At 44.7% G+C, this 26,868-nt stretch overlaps 2 protein-coding genes across 10 annotated transcripts in view; both read left to right on the forward strand.

Annotated features, from left to right (window-relative positions):
- The window catches only part of STXBP1 (syntaxin binding protein 1), a 775,650-nt gene that overhangs the window by 414,018 nt on the left and 334,764 nt on the right, over positions 1-26,868 (forward strand). The gene's annotated exons all lie outside the window — the stretch shown is intronic.
- Positions 1-26,868, forward strand: part of SLC25A25 (solute carrier family 25 member 25) — a 60,839-nt gene that overhangs the window by 14,755 nt on the left and 19,216 nt on the right. For 3 of the 9 annotated variants that reach the window (XM_084960416.1, XM_084960627.1, XM_084960469.1), the window contains one exon: positions 312-1,112. In XM_084960416.1, coding sequence (XP_084816542.1) covers positions 858-1,112 — 255 coding nt within the window. In that variant the 5' untranslated portion in view covers positions 312-857. 9 annotated transcript variants of the gene reach the window in all.

Raw genomic sequence — 26,868 nt, forward strand, 5'->3', positions numbered from 1 at the left:
CAGATTACGTCGCTCACTGGTTCTTTCCATCTGTCATTCAACCAAGGGCCCGCCTATTTACTGAAATTGGCCTGATGATTGGTCTAAAGGCGTGTCTGTCGCTACAGAGCGCGCCACCCAACCTAGCCTTAATTCATTTCCATTGGAAAATAGTCATGTCGTTCAATCATCAGTTTTACGAGTTTTGCGCCGTTAAATTCAGCTCTTTTATTTGTGGTTTAGGGAGTTAGATTACCAAAACTCGGCCTCCTGAGGATCTCTAGTGCTTGCGGCCTTGAGATGTTGGCCAATTAATTTTTAATTCCATCCAGGTGCGCAAATTCTGCCTTGCAAGCGCATCTCACAGTTGCTCCTCACGTAAATCCTACTTCTCACCGGATATTACAATCTCTACGAATAGGACAGCTCCTCCAATCTTTACGATTCCTTCATCTAAACCACGTTTCTCAATGGAAATATGACACGGGGCCTTCTGCCTGCCAATCACAAGACTTGTGCCTATCACAGCGTGACTTCCTCTCTCGGCCGGACCCAGCCAATCCCCACCTCCCTCAGTTTGAATCGGCCCCTGGCTGAGCAGAGATCGCCCCGCCCTCTCCATTGATCTGGGTAAGTCCAGGGCCGCGTGGGCAGTTCTTGGGGAGGCTCCGCCTCTCTAGGTGGCCGTCCGGGTCTATGAGTGGCGGGCGTCGTGCCTAGGGGCGTGACCATCCAGGCGGCAAGAGGCGGGGCCGGGCTCCCGGAAGCCGCCCATCCGGCCAGCTTGCCGGCATCCCTGAACCCGCGCTCAGTGTCTGGGGACACCCGCGTATCTTTCGTGCTCTCCCCGCCGGCCCGTTGCCCTTGCCTCGCGCCCGATGGTGAGCAGTGTGTTGTGCCGCTGCGTGGCTTCCCCGCCGCCGGACGCCGCCGCCACCGCCTCTTCGTCCGCCTCGTCGCCGGCGTCTGTAGACCCGTGCGGCGGCGCCGTCTGCGGGGGCCCGGACCACCAGCTGCGCCTGTGGAGCCTCTTCCAGACTCTCGACGTCAACCGCGACGGCGGCTTGTGTGTCAACGACTTAGCAGTGGGGCTTCGGCGCCTGGGACTGCACCGCACTGAGGGCGAGCTCCAGGTAGGCAATGAGCTCTGTCCGCGTGGGCGGGGAGGGGACTCCCTTCGTTCCCCAGCACCTTCGGGAGGTCCAGGTGACAGGTCTGGTCTGCACCATCGCCTTCTTGGGCAATCCCTTGGAGCTTGGTTGTCTTGGTGGATGACCTCTCGGGTGGGCTGGGACCCTCTGGGTGACAGATGGCACCCCATTTTCTGGTGGGAGTGGAGCTCCTTCTTGACCTCTGTGGGCTCTTGGGCCAGGAGGAAAGGCTCTTCCTGGCTACAGGTGGGCACTCTCTGGACATTCTGATGGTAGAAAAGCCCCTTTCTGGTCGGGCTTTCCCCAAAGTAGAAGGTCAAATCTCAAAAGTTTGCCTTATGTCACCTTCTGACCTCAAGAGTAAGCTTTGATGCTCCCCTCTACCCTTCATTAATGGTTTCATCCATCCTCCTCCAGGGACACCCCTCACTCGCCTCTCCCGCTCCCTTCCATGCCGCCTGTGGGCCCTGATCTGGTTCCTCTCAGAAGCATGTGGAAGTTAGAAAAAAAAAAGAAACTGGGGTTTCTGATGAATCTGGGGGTGTTGAGAACTGATGATTCTCAGGAGTTAGAGCCATCCCCGTGGACACGCTGATTCAGAAGATGGAATTGTGATCTCTTACAGGGTTGCAGATTAGAATGAAAGAATTTAGGGGGAAATCCTTCCTAAAAGTGAAAGTGTGACCCACCCAGGAGGGGGTATTGTTACTCTTGTCCTCCAATAGGCTCCCAGCCAAGGAGGAAGGGCAGACAGAGAAGTGCTGTCCTTTCAGTATTAAAAACCTCAAGCAGAGGCTGTTTCTCTCCCTTCTGTCTCTCATGGTATGTTTCTCCATCTGACTTTGTAGCTGTGGCTGTCCTTTTCCACATGGTTCATCTATTATGGCTTAGCCCGATTTATAAACCTGGAGGAAAACTAATGAGCCCTTTACCTAGTAACCTGTTTCTCTTCGAAGTTTGTTCCTTTGGTCTGTTTTATACACAGCGCAATTAGAGAATCTCTCAGAGCTAAGAGTGGGGAAACATCTGGTCCAATCCCTGTGAATTCAACCAATTTATGGACTGGGTAGTTTAACGTGAAGTGTTTTAAACTCATGTCCAAAATATCTTGGCTCAACATCCAAGATGTATAACCTACTCAGGATCAGCCTAGGAGACCAAGGGTAACCCTGTGCAAGAGAGAATCACTGGGTTAAGTCCGGGAGCAGAGAGACAAGTTTAAAAAAAAAAAACAGAAAAAATCTTCGAACACAAGTTTTATGCAGAATGTTGTTGTGAGCTGGATATTTTCCAATCCATAACTGATGAGTAAGTCACTTGGAAAGACAGGATGGCTAAACTCAGAGGGCCTGTGCCTTTTGGCTGAGGGAGGTGTGTGCCTGTGCCTGGGTGACCCTTACTGCTTTCATGAATGTGGCCACCTGGTGTTTGCCACCTTGCCACCGGGCACATCTGTGCATCTGGCTTCAGGAGTGTATACACCATGCTTTGTGCCTCATCTGGTGTTCCAGTGTTCCCTCGATCCATGACACATTTGGTTTTCTGTTTTGTTTTGTTTTGTTGGTTTTTTAGGGCCTCGCCCGCGGCATATGGAGATTCCCAAGTTAGGGGTAGCATCAGAACTGTAGCTTCCAGGCTATACCATAGCCACCGCAACGCTGAATCCTTAACCCACTGAGCGAGGCCAGGGATCGAACCCGCAACCTCATGGTTACGAGTCAGATTCATTTCTGCTGCGCCACAATGGGAACTCCCTCCATGGCACATTTGATACTGGTCCAAATCCAGTTTTTGGGGTTTTTGTTTTTGGCAGTAAGTGTCTAAGGGCAAATAGGGAGAAGTGGTGGTTTTCCTTTCCAAGGTTGAAAGGAAACCTTTTGGATTAACCAAAGGGAGCCTAGCCTCTTGGGGCCACATTGGCTCTAAAATCTTTAACTCTGTGGCTAAGTTCTATCATCTGGTGTGTGGCTTTAATATGGACTCTGACTATTTCTACAACTCCTTCAGCTTGTGAATGTGAAATTATACAGCTTTGAGAGATTGGGGAGAATCCATTTGATTCATTTACTCCCTGCGAAGGAGCCCAAGAGCTAGTCCTGTGACGAATGCTTTAAGTAGTAGAGAAAGACAGAGTTCCCAATGTGGCCTAACAGAATCGGTGCAAGTTCGACCTCCCCCCCCTCCTGACAACAATGGGTTAAGGATCCTTGATGCCGCAGCTGCGGCTTAGGTCACAACTGGGCCTCAGATCTGATCCCTGGCCCAGGAACTCCATATGCCCTGGGGCAGCCAGAAAAGAAAAAAAAAAAAAAAAAAAAAAGAAGTATTAGAGAAAGAACCTGCCTTTTTGTAAATAGCTGGGCGACAGGAAGACAGCCTGGCTTGTGAACCCTCCATACCACTTCCTGCTGCAAATAGTATCAGTATTAGCTAATGCAGAAAAAGTAATGTAATTTTGCAGAACCAGCAAAGTCAAAGAGAATTTGGGGCCCTCCGTTCAAAATGGGTTTATCTGCCATGGGAATAGGCATTGAAAAACACAACCTCAACCTTTGGCAGCTGCTTGGTGTGACCACCCCCCATCCCCACCCCCCCAGGACCGGTCTGAGATGCTAGGGTTTGTGAGTGCTTATCAGTGGGTGATGGGTAAACCCAGGCCTCGTGACTGCACAAAGTCTAGCTTACTACCGTTGGGTCGTAAGACAACTGCCGGTTCTTGAGACATGAACCGGCAGTTTTTGGCATCTGCTTTGGTTTTAGAAGAAATTGGGACCATCAGGGAAGCTTTATTTAAAATGGCAGTGGGGAGAGAAACTGATGGCAGGCAGCCAGGGGACTTTTCTTTACAGTAAAAGACATGTGAGCCAGAAGCCTGTTCTGGGACAAAAGAAGGGAAGAGTTTATTAAAGACAGAGAAAGACATGACAAAAACAGTAACAACTTTGGGAAGTGACCTCGCTAGAGCTAATTATAGCACTGCCTATTTTAGGCATTTTCATGTGGGTAAATAAAAATCTCTGCCTGCAAACAAATTTAAAACATAGGTTAGAACTGGAGCAGCCACTTAGAGAAAGAACACAAGCTGCGTTACCTGTCAACAGTTCTTCCTTTAGCTGAGGCTTGTCGAGCTCTCTTAAGGGGCCGGGGTTTGATGCTGGTGGGGATTCTGAAAGATGAGATGCTTGAGTTTGCTGATTCAGACACTTGCATATGCACCATCCGGTTTGAGCATCACAAACTGGGCTTTCGGGAGAGTTCCCGTTTAGAACCACATCTATTCCCGAAATAGGTATCCCGATTATCCAGAGATTAGCCTGTCAAAATGAGAATGGGTCCTGTCCTAATTATCTCCTTGATGGGAGCAGTAGGTCCAGGAGCCAGTCTCTGTGACTTGAAATAATTGAATGGAAGTCATTGATGTCACGTTGGTATTGCTTAATCGGACGGCACTGTTGAACTCTATACCTTTTCAATGTTTGGCCATTCGTGGGGCAAGTATTTACCGCAATAGCTGGACCTAGATACGAGGGTCTACAGAAGAAAGAGCCTTTCCCATGGACAAGGGGTAAACATAATTTGGTGTATAATATAGTGACCCATCAGAAAAAGGAAAATGGCTATTGGCAGGTGGGATTGAGTTCATATATGAAACTGATTGTAGTATATGGTTGTACAATTGATTCCTGGCTTCAAAGGATTATCATCAAGTCAACTAGACGATATTTTTATTTATTTATTTATTTTTTGTCTTTTTGCCTTTTCTAGGGCGGCACCTGCGGCATATGGAGGTTCCCAGGCTAGGGGTCCAATCGGAGCTGTAGCCACCAGTCTAGGCCAGAGCCACAGCAATGCAGGATCCAAGTCGCGTCTGCGACCTACACCACAGCTCACGGCAACGCCGGATCCTTAACCCACTGAGCGAGGCCAGGGATTGAACCCGCAACCTCATGGTTCCTAGTCGGATTCGTTAACCACAGAGCCACGACGGGAACTCCCAAGGAGATATTTTTCGAAAGTAGTTGATATCTGGACAGATGGAGCCAGGTACCCTGATCCTAAGACCAAGTAATAAGTGAGCATATTCCAGGAGTTCCCATCGTGGCTTCGTGGTTAACGAACCCGACTAGGAACCATAAGGTTTTGAGTTTGATCCCTGGCCTCACTCAGTGGGTTAAGGATCCGGCATTGCCGTGAGCTGTGGTGTAGGTCGCAGACGCGGCTCAGATCCTACATTGCTGTGGCTGTGGCATGGGACAGCAGCTACAGCTCTGATTAGACCCTCTAGCCTGGGAACCTCCATATGCTGTGGGTATGGCCCTAGAAAAGACTAAAAAAAAAGAAGTAAGACTATTTCAGAGTGGGCCCGACGTGGAGCTTCAGTTGGATAATTCCTCTGATGTTCAAAGAGCCATCAATTGTTCCAGCCTCACAGAAACCACAGGGGAATGAGAGAAACAAATATTTTGCTGGTATTCATTTTCTAGTCCAGCTGAGTACACAGCCGCAGGATGAATTCAGTGAACACAGCTGCACTCAGAGAGGACCAGTCTCATTAAACTAAACCTCAGCTGACTTTTTATGTGTTTTTTTTTTTTTTTTTTTTTTTTTTGTCTTTTGTCTTTTTGTCTTTTGTTGTTGTTGTTGTTGCTATTTCTTGGGCCGCTCCCGCGGCATATGGAGGTTCCCAGGCTAGGGGTTGAATCGGAGCTGTAGCCACCGGCCTACGCCAGAGCCACAGCAACGCGGGATCCGAGCCGCGTCTGCAACCTACACCACAGCTCACGGCAACGCCGGATCGTTAACCCACTGAGCAAGGGCAGGGACCGAACCCGCAACCTCATGGTTCCTAGTCGGATTCGTTAACCACTGCGCCACGACAGGAACTCCTTTTTATGTGTTTTTTATTAAAGTATAGTGGATCCACATGGTGTGCCAATTTCTGCTATACAGCAAAGTGGCCCAGCAGACTTTTTATTTTTACCCACTTCTCTTTTTTTGGCGGCACCTAGGGCATGTGGGGTTTCCCGGGCCAAGGGTGGAACCCGGGCCGCTGCAGTGACAACACTGGATCCTTAACCCACTGCGCCACGAGAGACCTCCCATTTCTTCTTTTACCTAATGTGAATTTGGCAGAACCAAAGAATTCAGTCTTGGATGGGTCCATAGTGCATTCCTTTGTGGACCTGGTCCGGGTGCTGGTGGGTTCTTTCTTAGGGCAGCCCGAAGTCTGCCTGCTTGCATCTGCCCTTCACTTGCCCCAAGGGTAGCTTCAGGAACAGCACGGAAAAGTGACACCATTGTCCTCTCTGAAAACAGCTGTCATCCTATCATTGCTGCTGCTGCTCAAAGCAGTAGGTTTTACTGTGCATTTGTCACACAGTACACTGTCCACCCTTTCAAGGTCCCTCCTCTGAGAACTCCTCTGAGGTCCCTTCGTGGCTCAGCGGTTAATGAACCCGACTAGGATCCATGAGGATGTGGGTTCGATCCCTGGTCTCGCTCAGTGGGTTAAGGATCTGGTGTGGCTGTGAGCTGTGGTGTAGGTCGCAGACACAGCCAGGATCCCGAGTTGCTGTGGCTGTGGTGTAGGCCGGCAGCTACAGCTCCGATTGGATCCCTAGCCTGGGAACTTCCATATGCCTCGGGTTTGGCCCTAAAACGACAACAAAATAAAATAAAATAAAAAATAAAAACCCAGTACAGAAGTTCCCGCTGGCTATGGCACAGCGGGATCGGTGGGGTCTCTGCAGCACCTGGAGGCAAGTGTCATCCCTGGCCCGGCTTAAAGGATCTGGGCTAAATGGGATGGTACTGCCACACAGCTGCAGCAGTATAGGTTGCATCTGTGGCTCAGATCTGATCCCTGGCCTGGGAACCGCATGCTGCAGGGCAGCCGAAAAAAACAAATCAAAACAAAACCCAGTACTGACTTTGCGATATAAACCTGTGTTCAAGTATTTATTTTTGCCTTTGTCACTTGTAAGCTGTTTGGCCTTGAACACGTTAGGGAACCTCTCCAAGTCTCCTTATCAGTCTCCTTATCCTGGATCGAATTAGAGTAAGTACATAAAGAGCCTGGGACAGGGTCTGACCCATAGGTGTTCAAAGTGACTCCCCCCTCCTGCAACTGAGTCGTTGAAAATAAGCTGCCCAGAGCTGGTTGTAATGAGCTACATTTTTTTCTTGGGTCACTCAGGTGAAAAGTAGATGAGAAGGAAGCAGAACACCTGGGGGCAGTGGGTAATAAAGGGTGGGTAGCACCCAGGGTGAGCCCAGCGGTTCTATCAGCTGCCAGGGCTGTGGAAAGCCTGGGTCCTAGAGCCTTTGGGAAGATGAAAACAAAACCAAAAGAATTCGTGGAGTTCCCGTTGTGGCACAGGAGGTTCAGAACCTGACGTAGTGTCTGTGAGATTCAGGTTTGATCCCTGGTCTCGCTCAGGGGGTTAAGGATCCCGTGTTGCTGCAAGCTGCAGCTCCAGTTTAACCCCTAGCCCGGGAACTGCCATCTGCTGCAGGTGCGACTATAAAGAGGGGAAAAAAAAAAAGAATTCCTGGTGGCAGGAGATTTCTGAAAAGTTATTGAAGTGGTGGTGTCACTTGACAGCATAACCACGTCTTGGGCCCAGATGTTTCCCGGGATGGCAGTGAGCCCCTGTGAGCACAGCTCTTGGCAGCCTGCTGCCCACTTCATGAGCCAGGGACCATCTCTTCTCAAATACAGAGTTCACTCGGAAGTTGTGGAAACAGCAGCTTCCAGTAGAACCTTATTAAATGAAGCCTTTGGAGATCATTGCGCTAACCTCGTTGTGTGGACGTGGGACCAAGGCTCAGATCAGAGGTCAGGCTGGCCAAAGGCAAAGGCGGTGGTGGAACTCAGGATTTGGACTCCGCTCAATTTAGCTCAACATACACTGCCTCCTTCCTTCCTGCCAGGGCTGGAGGTGTTAACTAGCCCTTAACCCTTTGCAACCTTTATGTTCACAGTTTGGGTGGACGTGTCTGTGCAAGACACCAGCCCAGGGTTTTAAGAGCCCCAGTGGTGCTCAGGAAATGTGCCCGGAATGACAGGGGCACTTTTCCTAACCCTGGGCTGTCAAAGACCCAACACTAGGCCTCAAAACACAAGTTGTTGTCTTAAAGATGCACCTTCCTTTAAAGTAAATGAATAACAAAGGTAGGACCCTAGGAGCTTTTTATCTGCCTTAAACTCTTGCCCAGGAAGCTCGGAAAGGACATGAGTCATGGCTGATTTTCCCAGGGTCCAGGGGCACCTGGAGGCCGTGGCTGCCCCTGTTCCTGCTACAGCTTTGTCAAGCTTCCTACATTCCATCTACCCCTGCGGCCTCGTGGCCTCATTCCTCCAGCCCTCCCTCCTCCTCGGCTGGAATCTGGTGTAATGCTTCTTACCCAACACAAGGAAAACCACCCCCATGGTGTGAGAAAACTCGCAAAAAAAAAAAAAAAAAAAATGGGGGGGGGTGGAGTACAGAAAGTAGTTCCGATCACTGAGAATAAGCACCCGTGTTAAATCCTTGTCTTTGGTCTGACACAGTTAAAGCATCCTGTTGGTTACAACCAGCCGCTAGAGTGGCCACCTTCACCAGTCTGTTGGCTGCTTCACCATCCCACTTGCTTTTGGTTGATAGCCTTGGACTGAGTTTGACCCCCTAAGATGTTAGAACTGGAAGGGTTTTCGAGGTTTGTCCAGTCCAGAGAGGGTTAAAGGGCTTGCCCACGGCTCCCCGGAAGCTCTCTCGGGAGAGGTGGCACCCCCGTGTGCCTTAGTGATGTATTTAAGGACATGGCTGACTTTCTTCCTTTTGGGTGTATTTTTGCTAGAGTCTCTTCCTTAACCTGTAGAAGCAGTAGAAATAGGATCTGGGCAACAGAACAAAGGGTGGGGGGAAAAAATGTAATTGTAATGTATACATGTAAGGATAACTTGATCCCCTTGCTGTACAGTGGGAAAATAAAAAAAAAAAAAAAAAGAAAGAAAGAAAGAAAGAAATAGGATCTGGAAGATAGTTCTATTGGTAAAAAAATGCCTTTTCTGAATTGTTTCCAAGTGCTGGTTTGGTCAATAAAACCAGTCATTCTTAGACGGAATTCTCCCAGCTCCCCGTCGCACCCTGTGCAGCTCTGATGTATATTTGCTGAGAGCAGCCTGTCCATCCGGTGGGTTTCATGCCTGTATCTGGGCTCCTCTCTCTTCTGAAGAGGACAGAGCAAGCAGCTGGTGGCAGCTCCATTCGCACTCCTTCAGACATCTCTGTCTTAGAGTGTGATCCTGAAATCAGCTTTAAGAGACCACAAACATGTAGTTTTGATTTATTTACCTGTCTGTGGCAGCACCCACAGCATTCGGTAGTTCCCAGGCCAGGGACTGAACCCACACTATGGCAGTGACCTGAGCCACAGCACTGACAGCGCCAGGTCCTTAACCCACTGAGCCACCAGGGAACTCCTTTTAGTGTTGCTTTTAATAATCTGCAGATTTGCCTTCTCAAGTGAGAGAAGAGAAGGAGGGAATAAGGAAGGCGTGGCTGCTGACAGAGGCGGAACACGGCAGGGGAGTTTGGCTCTCATTGGTCAGTTTTGTGTTGGTTGAGAATTTTCTGATCCATTTCGGTGATTGGGTTTTTACACATCAGCCTCAATATCATATTCTCCCCCTTCCTCTTGCACTTGGCATCTAACTAAACCTGAAAGGAGAAAGAGAGAAGAGCAGGAAAAGAAGAGAAATTGTGTTGTGTTTCTGTTTCGTCTCCTGTTTCTACAAGTCTTTTAATTTACGTGCTACCTCTCAAAATCCTAGGCTTAATTTTGTACACCCCTGCCTTTCTTTTAGAGAAAAGAAAAAGAGGTCTTTGTCAGTAGGCATTGGCCTTGAACTTGGGACCTTGGCGGAGACTGGCTTCTCACCAAGAATAAATAAGCCGTCCAAGAGACTGATTTCTCTGCAGTGCACTTTTCTTTTCCATGAGCATAGGAATCCCTGTCAGAGAGCTTTTGCCAAAGCCAGATTTCTGATTTTACTTCCTAAAATGGAAATAGTTTACCTTTTTCATTATGCAGTTTTGTCATCTTCCGTACCAAATGAGGAAAGCGCCTGGCTCCCCTTCATTATCTAAGTGTGGGTTGAGTCCTGGGGAAGGAGGCTGCTCAATAGTCCTGCCTGGGAGTTCTGTCGTAGCTCAGTGGGTTAAGGATCCAGCATTGTCACTGCAGCAGCTTGGGTCACTGCTATGGCGAGGGTTCGATCCCTGGCTGGGAAGTTCCAAATGCCAATGGCAAGGCCAAATAAAAACATCCTGCCTGACATCCTGAAACCCCTGCTGCCCTGGGACGGCACAGGACAGCACCCAGGGTCTAAGCAGTTATATTCGCCAGTTGACTCGTTTCAGGCCAGAGTAGTCACTTGCCACAATGGTGCCTCTGAAATAGCAAATCGTCACTATCACTGTATAGAAGAGATCCTTCAGACTCTTTTGTTCCTGTGCCATCCTAAAAGAACTTGAAAAAACAAATTCTTGCACCTCACTAAGTAACATCTAACCATTCTGGTCATAAGTTTAGTAGCTGCCAAGGATATACTTTCTGGCATATGGTATATCTGCTTTGAAAGTTTTAGTTTGTTGGTTTCAGTTTCGGTTTTGGTCAAAACTTTAGAATTTTGCAGATTTGACTGATTTACTTTGTGAAAAATGCCCACCACATAACCTGCTTGGCCAAGGCAGTCCTCATTTTCAAGTCAGATCAGCTGGGCTTTCTGTCAAATAAAATCTGGCTGCCTTTTTCAATTAAAAAAAGTGCTGGGGAGTTCCCATCGTGGCTCAGGGGTTAACAAATCCGACTAGGAACCATGAGGTTGTGGGTTCGATCCCTGACATCGCTCCATGGGTTAAGGATCCAGCGTTGCCGTGAGCTATGGTGTAGGTTGCAGACACAGCTCGGATCTCGCGTTGCTGTGGTGTAAGCCAGCGGCGGTGGCGACAGCTCTGATTAGACCCCTAGCCTGGGAACCTCCATATGCCGTGGGAGCAGCACTGGAAATGGCAAAAAGACAAAAAAAAAAAATGTTGGGGGAGTTCCTATTGTGGGGCAGCAGAATCAAATCCGACTAGGCCCTAAAAAGCAAAAATAAAAAAAAAAAAAAGGTAAAGTATGCATTTGAATAGATTTTCACTGGCCTCTGAGGTGGCGGTCTCTTCCTTGCCAAGTTCTTTCTTTCTTCTGCTGACTTGGGTTTAATTTGTTCTTTTCTTGGTTTCTCGAGGTGGAAAACTGAGATCACTGACTTGAGACCTCTCTTTTCTGCTCTAGGCATCCCTTCTAAGAACTGCTTTGGCTGCCTCCCAAGTTTGGATGTGTTGTGTTTTCACACCATTCAAAATGCTTTCCAATTTCTCTTTTGATTTCTTCGTTGACACATAGATTATTTAGAATTGTGTTATTTCGTTTCTAAATGTTTAGTTGTTTCCAGACGTCTTTCTGTCATTGATGTCTTTTCTCTTTTTTTTTTAAGGTTTTTTGGGGCTTCTTTTGGCTGATGGGATCTCAGTTCCCAGACTAGGGATTGAACCCAGGCTGCAGCGATAAGAGCACTGACTCCTAACCACTAGGCCACCAGGGAAGCTCCCTGGTTCCTAATTTAATTCCACCGTGGTCCAAAAAACACTTTGTAGACTCCTGAGTTCCCATCGTGGCACAGAGGAAATGAATCCGACTAGGAACCATGAGGTTGCAGGTTTGAGCCCTGGCCTCGCTCAGTGGGTTAAGGATCTGGTGTTGTTGTGACCTGTGGTGTAGGTTACAGACGCGGCTCAGATCCTGCATTGCTGTGGCTGTGGGGTAGGCCGGCATCTACAGCTCTGATTCAACCCTCTAGCCTAGGAACCTCCATATTCTGCGGGTGTGGTCCTAAAAGGAAAAAAAAAAAACAAAAAACTTTGTACAAGTTGAATCCTTTTAGATTTCATGAGGCTTATTTTATGGGCCAGAATATGTTCTATGCGTACTTAAAAAGAAGTGCATTCTCTGGAGTACCTGTCATGGCTCCGTGGTTAACGAATCCGACTAGGAACCATGAGCTTGGGGGTTCGATCCCTGGCCTTGCTCAGTGGGTTAAGAATCTGGCGTTGCCGTGAGCTGTGGTGTAGGTTGCAGATGCGGCTCAGTTCCCAGGTTGCTGTGGCTGCGGTGTAGGCTGGCGGCTACAGCTCCAACTGGACCCCTAGCCTGGGAACCTCCATATGCCATGGGAGCGGCCCGAGAAATGGCAAAAAAAAAAAAAAAAAAAAGAAGTGCGTTCTCGTCTTGTTTGTGGGGTGTTTTAAAGGCCAAGTAGGTCAAGGTGGTTGCTGACTACTATTGCTCAAGTCTTCTGTGTCCTCACTGATTTTCTACTTGTTCCACCATTTACTGAGAGAAGGGTGTTGAGATCTCTGATTGTAATTGTGGGTTTGTCTCCTTTACCTTGTGATTGCATTGGGTTTTGCTTCTTGTATTTTGTTTTTTGGGATTTTTTTGTTTTGTTTTGTTTTTCTGTCTTTTAGGGCCACACCCGCGGCATGTGGAGGTTCCCAGGCTAGGGGGCTAATCGGAGCTGGAGCCACCTGCCTACGCCACAGCCACAGCAATGCCAGATCCGAGCCATGTCTGCGACCTACACCACAGCTCTTGGCAACGCCAGATCCTTAACCCACGGAGCAAGGCCAAGGATCGAACCCGCAACCTCATGGTTCCTAGTTGGATTCATTAACCACTGCGCCATGACAGGAACTCCGCTTCCTGTATTTTGAAGCTTTGTAATGTGGTGCAAAAACATTTAGGATTGCTATGTCTGTTCTTTTACGTTTTAACTACTCTAAAGTGTGCTTCTTATAGGCAATTTATAGCTCAGTCCAGCTTTTTTAATGTAGCCTGACAATCTCTACCTTTGAATTGAGATATTTAAACCGTTTATGTCTACTGTTGCTATTGACATGGGTGTAAGTCTGCCATCACACTCTTTGTTTTCTATGTGTGCCCTCTGTTCTCTGTTCCCTTTCTCTTTCTGCCTTTTTTCTTTTCCTTTTGGCCATGCCCACAGCATGTAGAAGTTCCTGGGCCAGGGACTGAATCCACACCACAGCAGCCACCCAGACTGCTGAAGTGACAATCCCAGATCTTTAACCAGCTGCACCACAAGAGAACTCCTCTTTCTTCTTTGTTGGGGGTCAGTTGAATATTATTTATTTATTTTTATTTATTTTTGTTGTTGAAGTATAGTTGATTTGCAATGTTGCATTCATTGAGTATTAGTTATGATTCCCTTTTCTCTCTATTGTTAGCTTACCAACTGTAACCCTCTTACTTTCTCTCTCTCTCTCTCTTTTTTTTGTCTTTTTAGGGCCGCACCGGCATATGGAGGTTCCTAGGCTAGGGTTTGAACTGGAGCTGTAGCCACTGGCCTACAGCACAGCCACAGCAACTCGGGATCCAAGCCGCGTCTGCGACCTATACCATAGTTCACGGCAACACCAGATCCTTAACCCACTGACTGGGGCCAGGGATCGAAGCCACATCCTCATGGATACTAGTCAGGTTCATTACCACTGAGCTACAACAGAACTCCCTCTCTCTCTTTTTTTAAACAGTAGCTTTAGGAATTATAGTAAACATCTTTCACAGCCTACCTCAACTGATATTATTCCAGTTCATAAATACTTTAAAAGGGAGTTCCCCTTGTGGCTCAGCAGTAAGGAACCCAGCTAGTATCCATGAGGATGTGGGTTCAATCCCTGGCCTTGCTCAGCGAGTTAAGGATCTGGAATTGCCATAAACTGAGGACTAGGTCAAAGGTGCAGCTCAGATATGGTGTTGCCATGGCTGTGGCATAGGCCTGCAGCTGCAGCTCCAATCCAACCACTGGCCTGGGAACTTCCGTATGCCACAGGTGTGGCCATAAAAAAGTAATAATAATAATAAAATAAATAAATACATAGTTTAAGAATCTTAAATATATGCTTTCATTTTTTTTCTCCCAGCCTTTTTGCTTTGGTTCTCATACGTTTTTACTGCTACATATTTTGTAAACTCACAATACATTGTTTTGTTTCATTTCTTTCTTTCTTTGTTTTTATGGCCACACCCACAGCATACAGAAGTTCCTGGGCCAGGGATTGAATCCCAGCCACGGCTGTGACCTATGCCATGGCTGCAGCAATGTCAGATCATTTAACCCACTGTATCAGGCCAGGGGTCAAACCCGAACCTCGGACAGTGACCTGAGCTGCTACAGTCAGATTCTTAATCCACTGTGTCACAGCAGGAGCTCCTACAGTGTTTTATTTTGTTTTAAACTGTCGCTTATCAGAAAGACGCGATTAAGATGGCAGAGTAGAAGGACTGGAGCTCACCTTCTCTCATAAAAGCAACAAAATTATAGCCAACTGATGAACTACCTCCAAACAAACAGACTGCAAACTATCAAAAAAGATATCCTGCTCCAGAAGACAAAGAGGAGGCCACATCAAGACACTAGGAGGGGCGATTATGCCATATAAGCAACCCCATACCCGCTGGGTGGGCAGCCCACAGAATGGAAAGTAACTGTATCACAGAGACTCACCTATGGGAGTGAGAGTTCTGAGCCCCACGTCAGGTCCTCATGCCCAGGGATCTGGTATTGGAAGAAGGAGTCCCCGGGGCACCTGGCATTGAAGGCCAGTGGGGCTTGTGCACAGGAGCTCCACAGGACTGGGGGAAACGGATACCCCATTCTTGAAAGGTGCACACAGGCTCTTATGTGCACTGGGTCCCAGGGCAAAGCAGAGGCTCCATAGGGATTTGGATCAGACCTGACTGCAGTTCTTGGAGGATCTCCTGGGAAAACAGGGTGACTGTGGCTTATCGTGGGGGAAGGACATTGGAGTCAAAGGTCTCGGGAAAAATCATCAGAGTGTATTCCTCTAGAGGTGGCCATTTTGGGGAAAGCTGGCCCCACCCATCGGTGCTGAGAAGCCCCAGGCCAAACAATAATCCAGGTGGGATCAGAGCCCCACCTGTCAGCAGACAGGCTGCTAAAGACCCCCCCCACATACAGCCAGCTTCACATCTCACCCACACAAAGCCCCCACCCACCAGAGGAATAGGAATAAGCTCCACCTACCAGTGGGCAGGCACCAGTCCCTCCCATCAGGAAGCCTGCAGCAAGCCCCCTTACCAACTTCAGCCACAAGGACAGACACCACAAATAAGAGAGGCTACAACTCTATTGTCTGCAAAAAGGAGACCACACCAAAAATCTATACAAAATGAAAAGGCAAAGAATTATGACTCAGATAAGGGAGCAAGAAAAATCCCCAGGAAAAACAGCTAAGTGACCTGGAGAGTATCAGCCTCCATGAAAAAGACTTTAGACTAATGATAGTGAAGATGATTCAAGACATTGGAAATAAACTGGAGGCAATGATTGATTAACTACAAGAAACACTGAGCAAAGAAATACAACAGTTGAAGATTAAGCAAGCAGAAATGCAAAATACAATAACGGAAATAAAAAATTCATTAGAAGCAACTAATAGCAGAATTCAGGAGGCAGAAAAATGAATAAGCAAGGTGGAGGACAGACTAGTGGAAATCACTGATGCAAAACAGAAAAGAGAAAAAAGATTGAAAAGAAATGAAGATAGTCTAAGAGAACTCTGGGACACTGGAACAATGCTAAATGCACCAGCATCCGTATTATAGGGGTGCCAGAAGGAGAAGAGAGAAAGGTCCAGAAAAAATATTTGAAGAGATAATATCCAAAAACTTCCCTAACTTGGGAAAGGAACCACTCACTCAAATCCAGGAAGCACAACAAGTAGCATATAAAGTAAACACAAGGAGGAATACCCCAAGACACATATTAATCAAACTGACCAAAATTAAAGACAAAGAAAAAATATTGAAAGCAGCTGGGGAAAAGAAACAAATAATATACAAGGGAACCCCAATAAGGTTATCAGCAGATTTTTCAGCAGAAACTCTGCAGGCCAGAAGGGAGTGGCATGATATACTTAAAATGATGAAAAGAAAAAACCTCCAACCAAGATTATTCTACCCAGCAAGGCTGTCATTCAGATTTGAAGGAGAAATCAAAAGCTTTACAGACACGCAAAAGCTAAGAGAATTCAGCACCACTAAATCAGCTTTACAACAAAGATGAAATAACTTCTCTAGGTGGAAAAGGCCACAACTAGAAACGAAAATATTACAAATAACAAGGTTCACCAGAAAAGGCATATATATAGTAAAGGTAGGAAATCATTTGCACACAAATATGCTACCAAAATCAGAAATCGTGAGAAGACAGGACAAATGCAGGACCCTGGAGATGCACTTGCAATTAAGAAGCAACAACTTTGTGTGTGTATGTGTGTGTATACACACACACATATATATATATGTTTATGTGTGTGTATATATATATATATATATAGAGAGAGAGAGAGAGAGGCTCCTATATCAAAACTTCAGGGTTACTGCAAACCAAAAATCTACAATAGATACACACACAAATAAGAAAAAGCAATTCACAAATATAAAACTAAAGATAGTCATCAAACCACAAGAGAAGAAGGGAAGAAAAAAGACCAACAAAAATCCAAAAAAAAAATTAAAAAATTAAAAAAAAAACCCAACAAATCCAAAACAGTTAATAAAATAGCAGTGAGAACATATGTAACAATAATTACCTTAAATGTAAATGGGCTAAATGCCTCAACCAAAAACATAGACTGGCTGAATGGATACAAAAACAAGACCCATCTGAAGTGGCCATCTTCAAGAGACCCACTTCACTTCTAGGGACACATACAAATTGAAAGTGAAAGGATGGGAGAAAATATTCCATGCAAACGGGAATCAAAAGAAAGCTGGAGTAGCAATATTCATATCAAACAAAATAGACCTTAAAATAAAGAATTTTATAAGAGACAAAGAAGGACATTACCTAATGATCAAAGGATCAAACCAAGAAGATATAACAATTGTAAATATCTATGCACCCAACATAGGATCACCTCAATATATAAGGCAACTGTTAATAACCTTAAAAGGAGAAATTGACAATAACACAATAATGCCAGGGGCTTTTTTTAATTATTATTATTACTCAAATGAATTTATCACAAAGCCAGGGGTTTTAACATCCCACTTACAGCAATGGACAAACCATCCAGACAGAAAACCAACAAGGAAACACAGGCCCTAAGTGATATATTAGATCAGATGGATTAATAGACATTTGTAGAACATTGCACCCAAAAGCAGCAGAATATACATTCTTCTCAAGTACACACAGAACATTCTCTAGGATTGATCATATTCTGGGCCACAAATCAAGCCTTGGTAACTTTAAGAAAATTGAAATTGTATCATCTTTTCTGACCACAACACTATATGACTGGAAATCAACAACAAGAAAAAAACTGCAAAAAACACAAACACGTGGAGACTAAACAACAGGCTACTAAACAACCAATGGATAACTGAAGAAATCAAAGAGGAAATTTAAAAATACCTAGAAGCAAATGCCAACAAAGACACAACAATCCAAAACCTATGGGATGCAGCAAAAGCAGTTCTATAAGGGAAGTTTATATCAATACAAGCCTACCTCAGGAAACAAGAAAAAGCTCAAATAAACAACCTAACTTTACACCTAAAGCAACTAAAGAGAGAAGAACAAACAAGACCTAAAGTTAGCAGAAGGAAATAAAACATAAAGATACAAGCAGAAATAAATGATATAGAAACAAGGAAAACCACCGAAAAGACCAATGAAAATAAATGCTGGTTCTTTGAAAAGATCAACAAAATTGATAAACTCTTAGCCAGATTCATCAAGAAAAAGAGGACTCAAACCAATAAAATTAGAAATGAAAAAGGAGAAGTTACAATGGACATCACAGAAATACAAAGGACATAAGAGACTACCACAAGCAACTATATGCCAATAAAATGGACAACCTAGAAAAAATGGGCAAATTCTTAGAAAAGTACAAACTTCCAAGACTAAACCAAAATGCAATAGAAAAGATGAATGGACCAATCACAATAACTGAAATCGAAACTGTGATTTAAAAACTTCCAACAGGAGTTCTTGTCATGGCTCAGTGGTTAACGAATCCAACTAGGAACCATAAGGTTTCGGGTTTGATCCCTGCCCTTGCTCAGTGGGTTAAGGATCCAGCATTGCCATGAGCTGTGGTGTAGATCCCAGATGCGGCTCGGATCTGGTGTTGCTGTGGCTCTGGTGTAGGCTGGTGACTACAGCTCCAATTAGACCCCTAGCCTGGGAATCTCCATGTGCCGCAGGAGTGGCCCTAGAAAAGACCAAATAAATAAATAAATTAATTAATTTAAAAAACAAAAACCAAAAAACTTCCAACAAATAAAAGTCCAAGACCAGATGGCTTCACAGGCAGATTCTGTCAATCACTTTGAGAAGAGCAAAAACCTATCCTTCTGAAACTATTCCAAAAAATTACAGAGGAAGGAACACTCCCAAACTCATTCTATGAGGCCACCATCACCCTGACACCAAAACCAAACAAAGCACAAAAAAAGAAAATCACAGGCCAATATCATTGATGAACATAGATACAAAAATCCTCAACAAGATACTAGCAAGCCAAATCCAAGACATTAAAAGGATTGTACATCATCATCAAGTGGGATTTATCCCAGAGATGCAAGGATTCTTCAATATCTGCAAATCAGTGTGATACACCATATTAACAAACTGAAGGATAAAAACCACATGATCCTCTCAATAGATGCAGAAAAAGCTTTTGGCAAAATCCAGCACCCATTTCTGATAAAAACCCTCCAGAAAGTGAGCATAGAGGGAAGCTACCTCAACATAATAAAGGCCATATATGGCAGACCCCCAGTTAACATCATTCTCAGTGGTGAAAAGGGAAAGAATTCCCACTGAGATCAGAAACAAGACAGGGATGTCCACTCTCACCTCTACTGTTCAACATAGTTTTGGAAGTCCTGGCCACAGCAATCAGATAAGAAAAAGAAATAAAAGGAATTCAAATTGGAAAGGAAGAAGTAAAATTATCACTCTTTGCAGATGACATGATACTATACTTAGAAAATCCAAAAGGAGCTACCAGAAAACTGTTAGATCTCATCAATGAATTTGGCAAAGTTGCCAAAATTAATACACAGAAATCGACTGCATTTCTATATACTAACAACGAAAGACAGAAAGAGAAATTAGGGAAACAATCCCATTTACCATCACATCAAAAAAAAGAAAAAGAAAATAAAACCTGGAGTTCCCATCGTGGCGCAGTGGTTAACGAATCCGACTAGGAACCATGAGGTTGCGGGTTCGATCCCTGCCCTATGCTCAGTGGGTTAACGATCTGGCGTTGCCGTGAGCTGTGGTGTAGGTTGCAGACACGGCTCGGATCCTGCGTTGCTGTGGCTCTGGCATAGGCCGGTGGCTACAGCTCTGATTCAACCCCTAGCCTGGGAACCTCCATATGCCGCGGGAGCGGCCCAAGAAATAGCAACAACAACAACAAAAAAGACAAAAGACAAAAGACAAAAAAAAAAAAAAGAAAAAACCCAAAAAACAAACCAAAAAACCCACTTAGGAATAAACCTACCTAAAGAGACAAAAGACCTGTACTCTGAAAACTATAAGATGCTGATGAAAGAAATCAAAGATGACACAAACAGATGGAAAGACACACCAAGCTCTGAGATTGGAAGAATCAATATTATCAAAATGACTCTACAAGGCAATCTATAGATTCATTGTAATCCCTACAAAATTACCAAGGACATAGTTCACTGAACTAGAACAAAATATTTTAAAATTTGTGTGGAAACACAAAAAAACCTAGAATAGCCAAAGCCATCCTGCGAAAGAAAAATGGAGCTGGAGGATCGGCCTCCCTGACTTCAGGCTATACTACAAAGCTACAGTCATCAAAACTGTATGGATACTGGCACAGAAATATATGTCAGTGGAATAGGATAGAGAGCCCAGAATTAAATCCACACACCTACAGTCATCTAATCTATGACAAAGGAGGCAAGAGTATACATACAATGGAGAAAAGACAGTTCCTTTAATAAGTGGTGCTGGGAAAACTGGATGGCTACATGTAAAAGAATGAAATTAGAGCACTTCCTAATACCATGCACAAAAATAAACTCAAAATGGATTAAACACCTAACTATAAGACTGGATACTCTAATAAAACTCTTAGAAGAAAACATATGCCAAACACTCTCCGACATAAACCACAGCAATATCTTCTTAGATCCACCACCTAAAGTAATGACAATAACAATAAAAATAAACAAATGGGACCTAGTTAAACTGAAAAGTTTTTGCACAGCAAAGGAAACCCTAAACAAAACAAAAAGCCTACAGAATGGGAGAATATCTTTGCAAATGAGATGACTGACAAGGAATTAATCTCCAAAATTTATAAACACCTCCTGCCTCTCAATACCAAAAAAACAAACAACACCATCAAAAAATGGGCAGAAGATCTAAACAGTCAGTTCTCCAAAGAAGACACACAGATGACAAAACAAAACAAAACAAAACACATGAAAAGATGTTCAACATCACTCATTATTAGAGAAATGCAAATCAAAACCACTATGAGGTACCACCTTACACCAGCCAGAATGGCCATCATCAAAAAGTCTACAAACAATAAATGCTGGAGAGGGTGTAGAGAAAAGGGCACCCTATTACACTGCTGGCGGGATTGTAAATTGGTACAACCACTGTGGAAAGCAGAATGGAGATTCCTCAGAAAACTAAACATAGAACTACCATTTGACCCAGCAATCCCACTCCTGGGCATCTATCCAGAGAAAACCATGACTCGAAAAGACACATGGACTCCAATGTTCATTGCAGCGCTGTATACAATAGCCAAGACGTGGAAACAACCTAAATGTCCATCGACAGAGGAGTGGATCAAGAAGATGTGGTACATATACACAGTGGAATATTACTCAGCCATTCAAAGCAAAGAAATACTGGCATTTGCAGCAACATGGATGGACCTAGAAATTATCATGCTAAGTGAAGTTAGACAGCGAGACACCAATGTCATATGCTATCACTTACACGTGGAATCTAAAAAAGGAGAGACTGAACTTCTTTGCAGAACAGATACTGACTCACAGACTTTGAAAAACGTATGGTTTCCAAAGGAGACTGTTTAGGGGTGGGAGGAATGGGCTGGGGGTTTGGGATGGAAACGCTATAAAATTGGGTTGCGATGATCATTGTACAGCTATGAATGTAATAAAATTCGTTGAATTAAATAAACTGTCACTGTTGTTGTTTTTTTTTTGTTTTGTTTTTTTGCTTTTTAGGGCCACACCTAGGGCATGTGGGGGTTCCCAGGCTAAGGGTTGAATCAGAGCTATACCGCTGGCCCATGCCACAGTCACATCAACTCGGAATCCGAGCCATGTCTGAGACCTACCTACACCATAGCTCCCTGCAACGCTGGATCCTTAACCCACTGATCGAGGCCAGGGATCAAACCCTCAACCTCACAGTTCCTCGTCGGATTCCTTTCCACTGCACCACAGCAGGAACTCCATGTCACTTATCTCGGAAAGAGATTTAAATAGTCAGAAAAAAGTTCTGTCCACCCACATAATCACCGTCTCTAGCTCCTCATTGCTTTCATTCCGTTCTTTATCCGGCATCATTTTCCTTCTGTCTCAAGGACTCCTTTATCATTTCTTAAAATGCAGATGTGCGGGCAATAATTCTCTCAGCTTTTGTATGTCTGGAAAGTCTTTATTTTGCCTTCCTTTCCGAAGGTATTTACCTAGGTATAAAATTCTGGATTAAACAGGCACTTGAAAAATGGGCAACATCACTAATTATTAGAGAAGCAAATCTAAACTACAGTGAGTACCTCACACCAGTCAAAATGACCATGATTCAAAAAAGTCTACATGGAGTTCCTGTCGTGGTGCAGTGGTTAACAAATCCGACTAGGAACCAAGAGGTTGTGGGTTCGATCCCTGGCCTCGCTCAGTGGATTGTGGATCCGGTGTTGCTGTGGCTGTGGTGTAGGCCGGAGGCAACAGCTCCGATTAGACCCCTAGCCTGGGAACCGCCATGTGCCGACAGTGCAGCCCTAAAAAGCAAAAAAATAAAAGAATAAGTAAAATAAAAATAAAAAAGTCTACAAATAACAAATGCTGGGGAGGCTGTGGAGGAGAGGGAACCCTCCTACATTGTCGGTAGGAATATAAGTTGGTGCAGCCACTACGGAAAACAGTATGAAGTTTCCTCAGAAAACTAAGGATAAAGTTACTATGTGACCCAGCAATCCCACTCCTGGGCATATGCTCATATAAAAAACTAATTCAAAAAAATCCAGGCACCCCTATGTTCATTGCCACACTGTTCCAATATCCAAGACATGGAAACAACCTAAATGTCCATCGACAGATGAATGGATATAGAAGATGCAGTATAAATGTATAACAGAGCTGGTACAAATGTACTAACTCATAAAAAAAGAGCAAAATAATGTCATTTGCAGCAACATAAGTGGAACTAGAGATTATCATTCTAAGTGAAATAAGTCAAAAGAGAAAGACGGGTGCCAGATGATATCATCTATATGTGGAATCTAAAATATGACAAGGGAGTTCCCGTCTGGCACAGCGGAAACGAATCGGACTAAGGACCATGAGGTTGCAGGTTCGATCCCTGGCCTTCCTCAGTGGGTTAAGGATCCAGCATTGCTGTGAGTTGTGGTGTAGATCGCAGACGCGGCTCGGATCTGGCGTTGCTGTGACTGTGGTGTAGGCCGGCAGCTGTAGCTCTGCTTAGATCCCTGGCCTGGGAATCTCCATGTGCTGTGGGTGCGGCCCTGAAAAGCAATAAAATAAAATAAAATATGTGATGAACCTATCTACAAAGACAGAACCACAGACAAGAAGAACAGACTTGTGGTTGCCAAGGGGGAGGGGGTTTGGCCTGGGAACTTCCATGTGCCACAGGTGCAGCCCCAAAAAGGGAAAAAAAAAAAAAAAAGTGTATATGTATAACTGAATCATTTTGCTGTACAGCAGAAGTTAACAGTGTAAATCAACTATACTTCAATTAAAAAATAAAATAAAATTCTGGGTTAACAGTTTCTGATGGAAAGCCCCCTGTCATTCTTATTCTGGTTCTTCTGTAAGTAATGGGTCTTTTTCTAAAGGTGCTTTTAAGATTTTCTTCTTTACCTCTGGTTTTTAGAAATTTAATTGTGATGTGCCTGGGTGTAGTTTCCTTTTTGTTTTGTTTTGATATTTCTTTTTTCTTTCTTTTTTTTTTTTTTTTTTTTTTTTTTGCCTTTTCTAGGGCCGCTCCCACGGCATATGGAGGTTCCCAGGCTAGGGGGTCTAACCGGAGCTGTAACCACCAGCCTACACCAGAGCCACAGCAACTCTGGATCCGAGCTGCGTCTGCAATCTACACAGTCACAGCAACACTGGATCCTTAACCCACTGAGCAAGGCCAGGGATCGAACCTGCAACCTCATGGTTCCTAGTCAGATTCATTAACCACTGCGCCATGGTGGGAACTCCTGTTTTGATATTTCTTATCCTGGGATTGAACTACTTGAACCTGTAGGTTTCAACAAATTTAGGAAAAGTCTGGCCATTATTTCTTTAAATATTTTTTCTGTTCCCACTTCCATGAACTTAACTAATGAGTCTATTAGTGGTTGTCCCACAGCTCACTGATGCTGTGTTCATTTTTTGGCGTTGTTTTGTCTTTTCTCTCTGCATTTCATTTTGGCAAGTTTCTCTTGCTGGGTCTTCAGATTCATGAATCTTTTCTTCTGAGTTGTCTGATCTATTAAAACCATCCAGTGTGTGTTTTTCGTCTCAGACATTGTAAGTTTTTATCTAGATCTACAGTGTATCTCTTTAAGGTGCTGGATCCTTCTGGAACATGTGGGATACAGTTATGACTTGTAATATCCTTGGGTACTAATCTATCACATGTAATCATTTCCAGGTCGGTTTCAGTGGATGAATTTCTCTTCTCATTATGGGTCATCCTGTCCAGCTTCTTTGCATTGATGTTGATTTTTTTTTTTTTTGTCTTTTTTGTTGTTGTTGTTGCTATTTCTTGTTTCTTGGGCCGCTCCCGCGGCATATGGAGGTTCCCAGGCTAGGGGTCCAATCGGAGCTGTAGCCACCGGCCTACACCAGAGCCACAGCAACGCGGGATCCGAGCCGCATCTGCAACCTACACCACAGCTCACGGCAACGCCAGATCGTTAACCCACTGAGCAAGGGCAGGGACCGAACCCGCAACCTCATGGTTCCTAGTCGGATTCGTTAACCACTGTGCCACGACGGGAACTCCCCTGATGTTGATTTTTTAATGGGATTTTATCTTGGATATTTTTGTATTCCTATAAATATTCTTTTTGTTTGTTTGTTTGCTTGCTTGCTTTTTAGGGCCATACCTGTGGCATATGGAGGTTCCCAGACTAGGGGTCGAATAAGAGCGACAGCTGTCAGCCTACACCACAGCCATGGCCATGCCAGATCCAGACTGTGTCTGCGACCTATACCATAGCTCATGGCAATGACAGATCCTTAACCCACCGAGCGAGATCAGGGATCAAACTTGCATCCTCATGAATCCTAGCCGGGTCCTTTACTGCTGAGCCACAACGGGAACTCCCCTAAATATTCTTGAGCTTTTTTCTGGGATGTGGTATTGGGAGACAGTTTGGCTTTTTCAGGGCAGGTTTATCAAAGCTTTGTTGGTCAGGTCAGAACAGCATTTAGTTTCCAGCCAGTTTTGCCCCATTATTGAGGCAAAACCCTCCGAGAACCCTTCCTGAACCCCCTCCCTGTGTTATACGGTTTTCCACTCCAGCTGGTGGGAACAGGAACTATTCTTAGCCCTGTGATACCTTTGGCTGATTCCTTCTCCACCCTCAGGCACTTAGCTCACACTCACGTGCTGTGACTCCTGGGGGCCTCAGCAGAGCTCCAGAGCTTGCTCTGTGCAACTCCGTCCTCTCTGCTACTCTGCTCTGCAAACTAGCTGTCCCACCTCCCAGCGAGACTGCTGGGTGCTGCTGGGTATCCACTCTGCACTGTAGCCTGGAAACTCCAGGTGGGAAGCTGGGGCAACTGAGGTGCTCGTTTGATGAGAAAGCTCAGGAGCCACTGTCCCTCATTGCCTAACTAGGTCCAGTGTCTTGAAAACCATTGTTTCAGATATTTTGTCTGGACCTTTCGTGGTGAATTGACTCCTGTCACTCCATCTTGGCTGGAACCCTCCTGAGTTTATAACTCAGGTCTGGGGTGTGGAGAAGCCCATTAAAGGAACAGCCAGCAACCTACTAAATGAGGGAATTCTTTCATGTTTGTAGATGGGGGCCTGAAACATCATCATCTCCCCCCAACTCACCAGATTTTTAGTGCCTAAAAAAAGATTCATTTCATTAAAGGATTTCTTTAGGGATTTTTGCTCTGGCTTGGCTCTTCTTTAGTATTAAATACTTTTTAGTTCTATGAACTCACAATCTAGATAAAAATAGCTAACATGTGGCATTCCTGTCGTGGCTCAGTGGAAATGAATCCAACTAGGAACCATGAAGTTGCAGGTTCGATCCCTGGCCTCGCTCAGCGGGTTAAGGATCCGGCGTTGCTGTGAACTGTGGTATAGTTCGAAGACGTGGCTTGGATCTGGTGTTGCTGTGGCTCTGGCTGTAGCTCCAATGAGACCCCAAGCCTGGGAATCTCCATATGCCTCAGTGCACCATCCCTAAAAAACAAAAAAACAAAAAAAAAAGGTAATATGTTCTGTTCTGAGAGCATCATACATTATTTATTTTAGTCTTTAACAGACTCTATGAAGTAATAATACGGCCCTATTCCTATCCCCTTTTTGCACATAAAGATGTTAAAGCCCAGAGAACTAAAGTAACTTGACCAAGATCACACAGCTAGTGACGTCCAGGATTGAAGCTGGGCACTGGCTCCAAAGACTAGACATTTAATCAACACACAGAACTGCTTCTAGATGCAGTTGCTCTGTATATCTAATGAGAGGGCAACTAAGGCGGGCTCCTCAGCTTTCAAACAAGCAGGGCCATCTTGCTTTCCCTTCTCGTGTTTTCTTCTTAAATAATTGTTGTATACCACACATTCGTCTAATGAGATATTTTCAAGTCATTCCATCATGGTAGTTATAGAGCTGCCTTTTTTTCGCAGCTGCCTAGGGCTCATGTATGGTTAATTTACAATCTACTCTCCTTTTAAAGACCTTTAAAATTATTTCAAAACTTGTGCTATTATAAACCAGGCTGCCAAAAATATCCTTCTATTTTATCACATGTCTATATCACATATATATCATGTATGTGAATGTAATTTCCCACATGTGCCAGTATATCTGCAGGTTTAATCACTAAAAGGAGAATTGCTATGTCAGAGGGTTTGTGCATGTGACATGTAGGTAGCTGTGACTAAATTGCTCTCCAGAGAGGTTGTACTGATTTATATACTGTCATAGCAGCTGTGAGGGCATATTTTCCCATCCTCTCCCCCAGGCAGTTTTTGGTTGTTTTCTGTTTATTATTTTATTTCTTTTGTGATTTTTTTCTATTATAGTTAATTTACCCCAACACAGTCTATTAAACTTTTTCCTTGCTGTTTGTCTTTAAAA

This window comes from Sus scrofa, chromosome 1 (assembly GCF_054392235.1).
Source record: "Sus scrofa isolate SSC_HxYL_T2T_F1_AM1 chromosome 1, Sscrofa_HxYL_maternal_Yorkshire_Landrace_v2.0, whole genome shotgun sequence".
Classification (NCBI taxonomy): Eukaryota; Metazoa; Chordata; class Mammalia; order Artiodactyla; family Suidae; genus Sus; species Sus scrofa.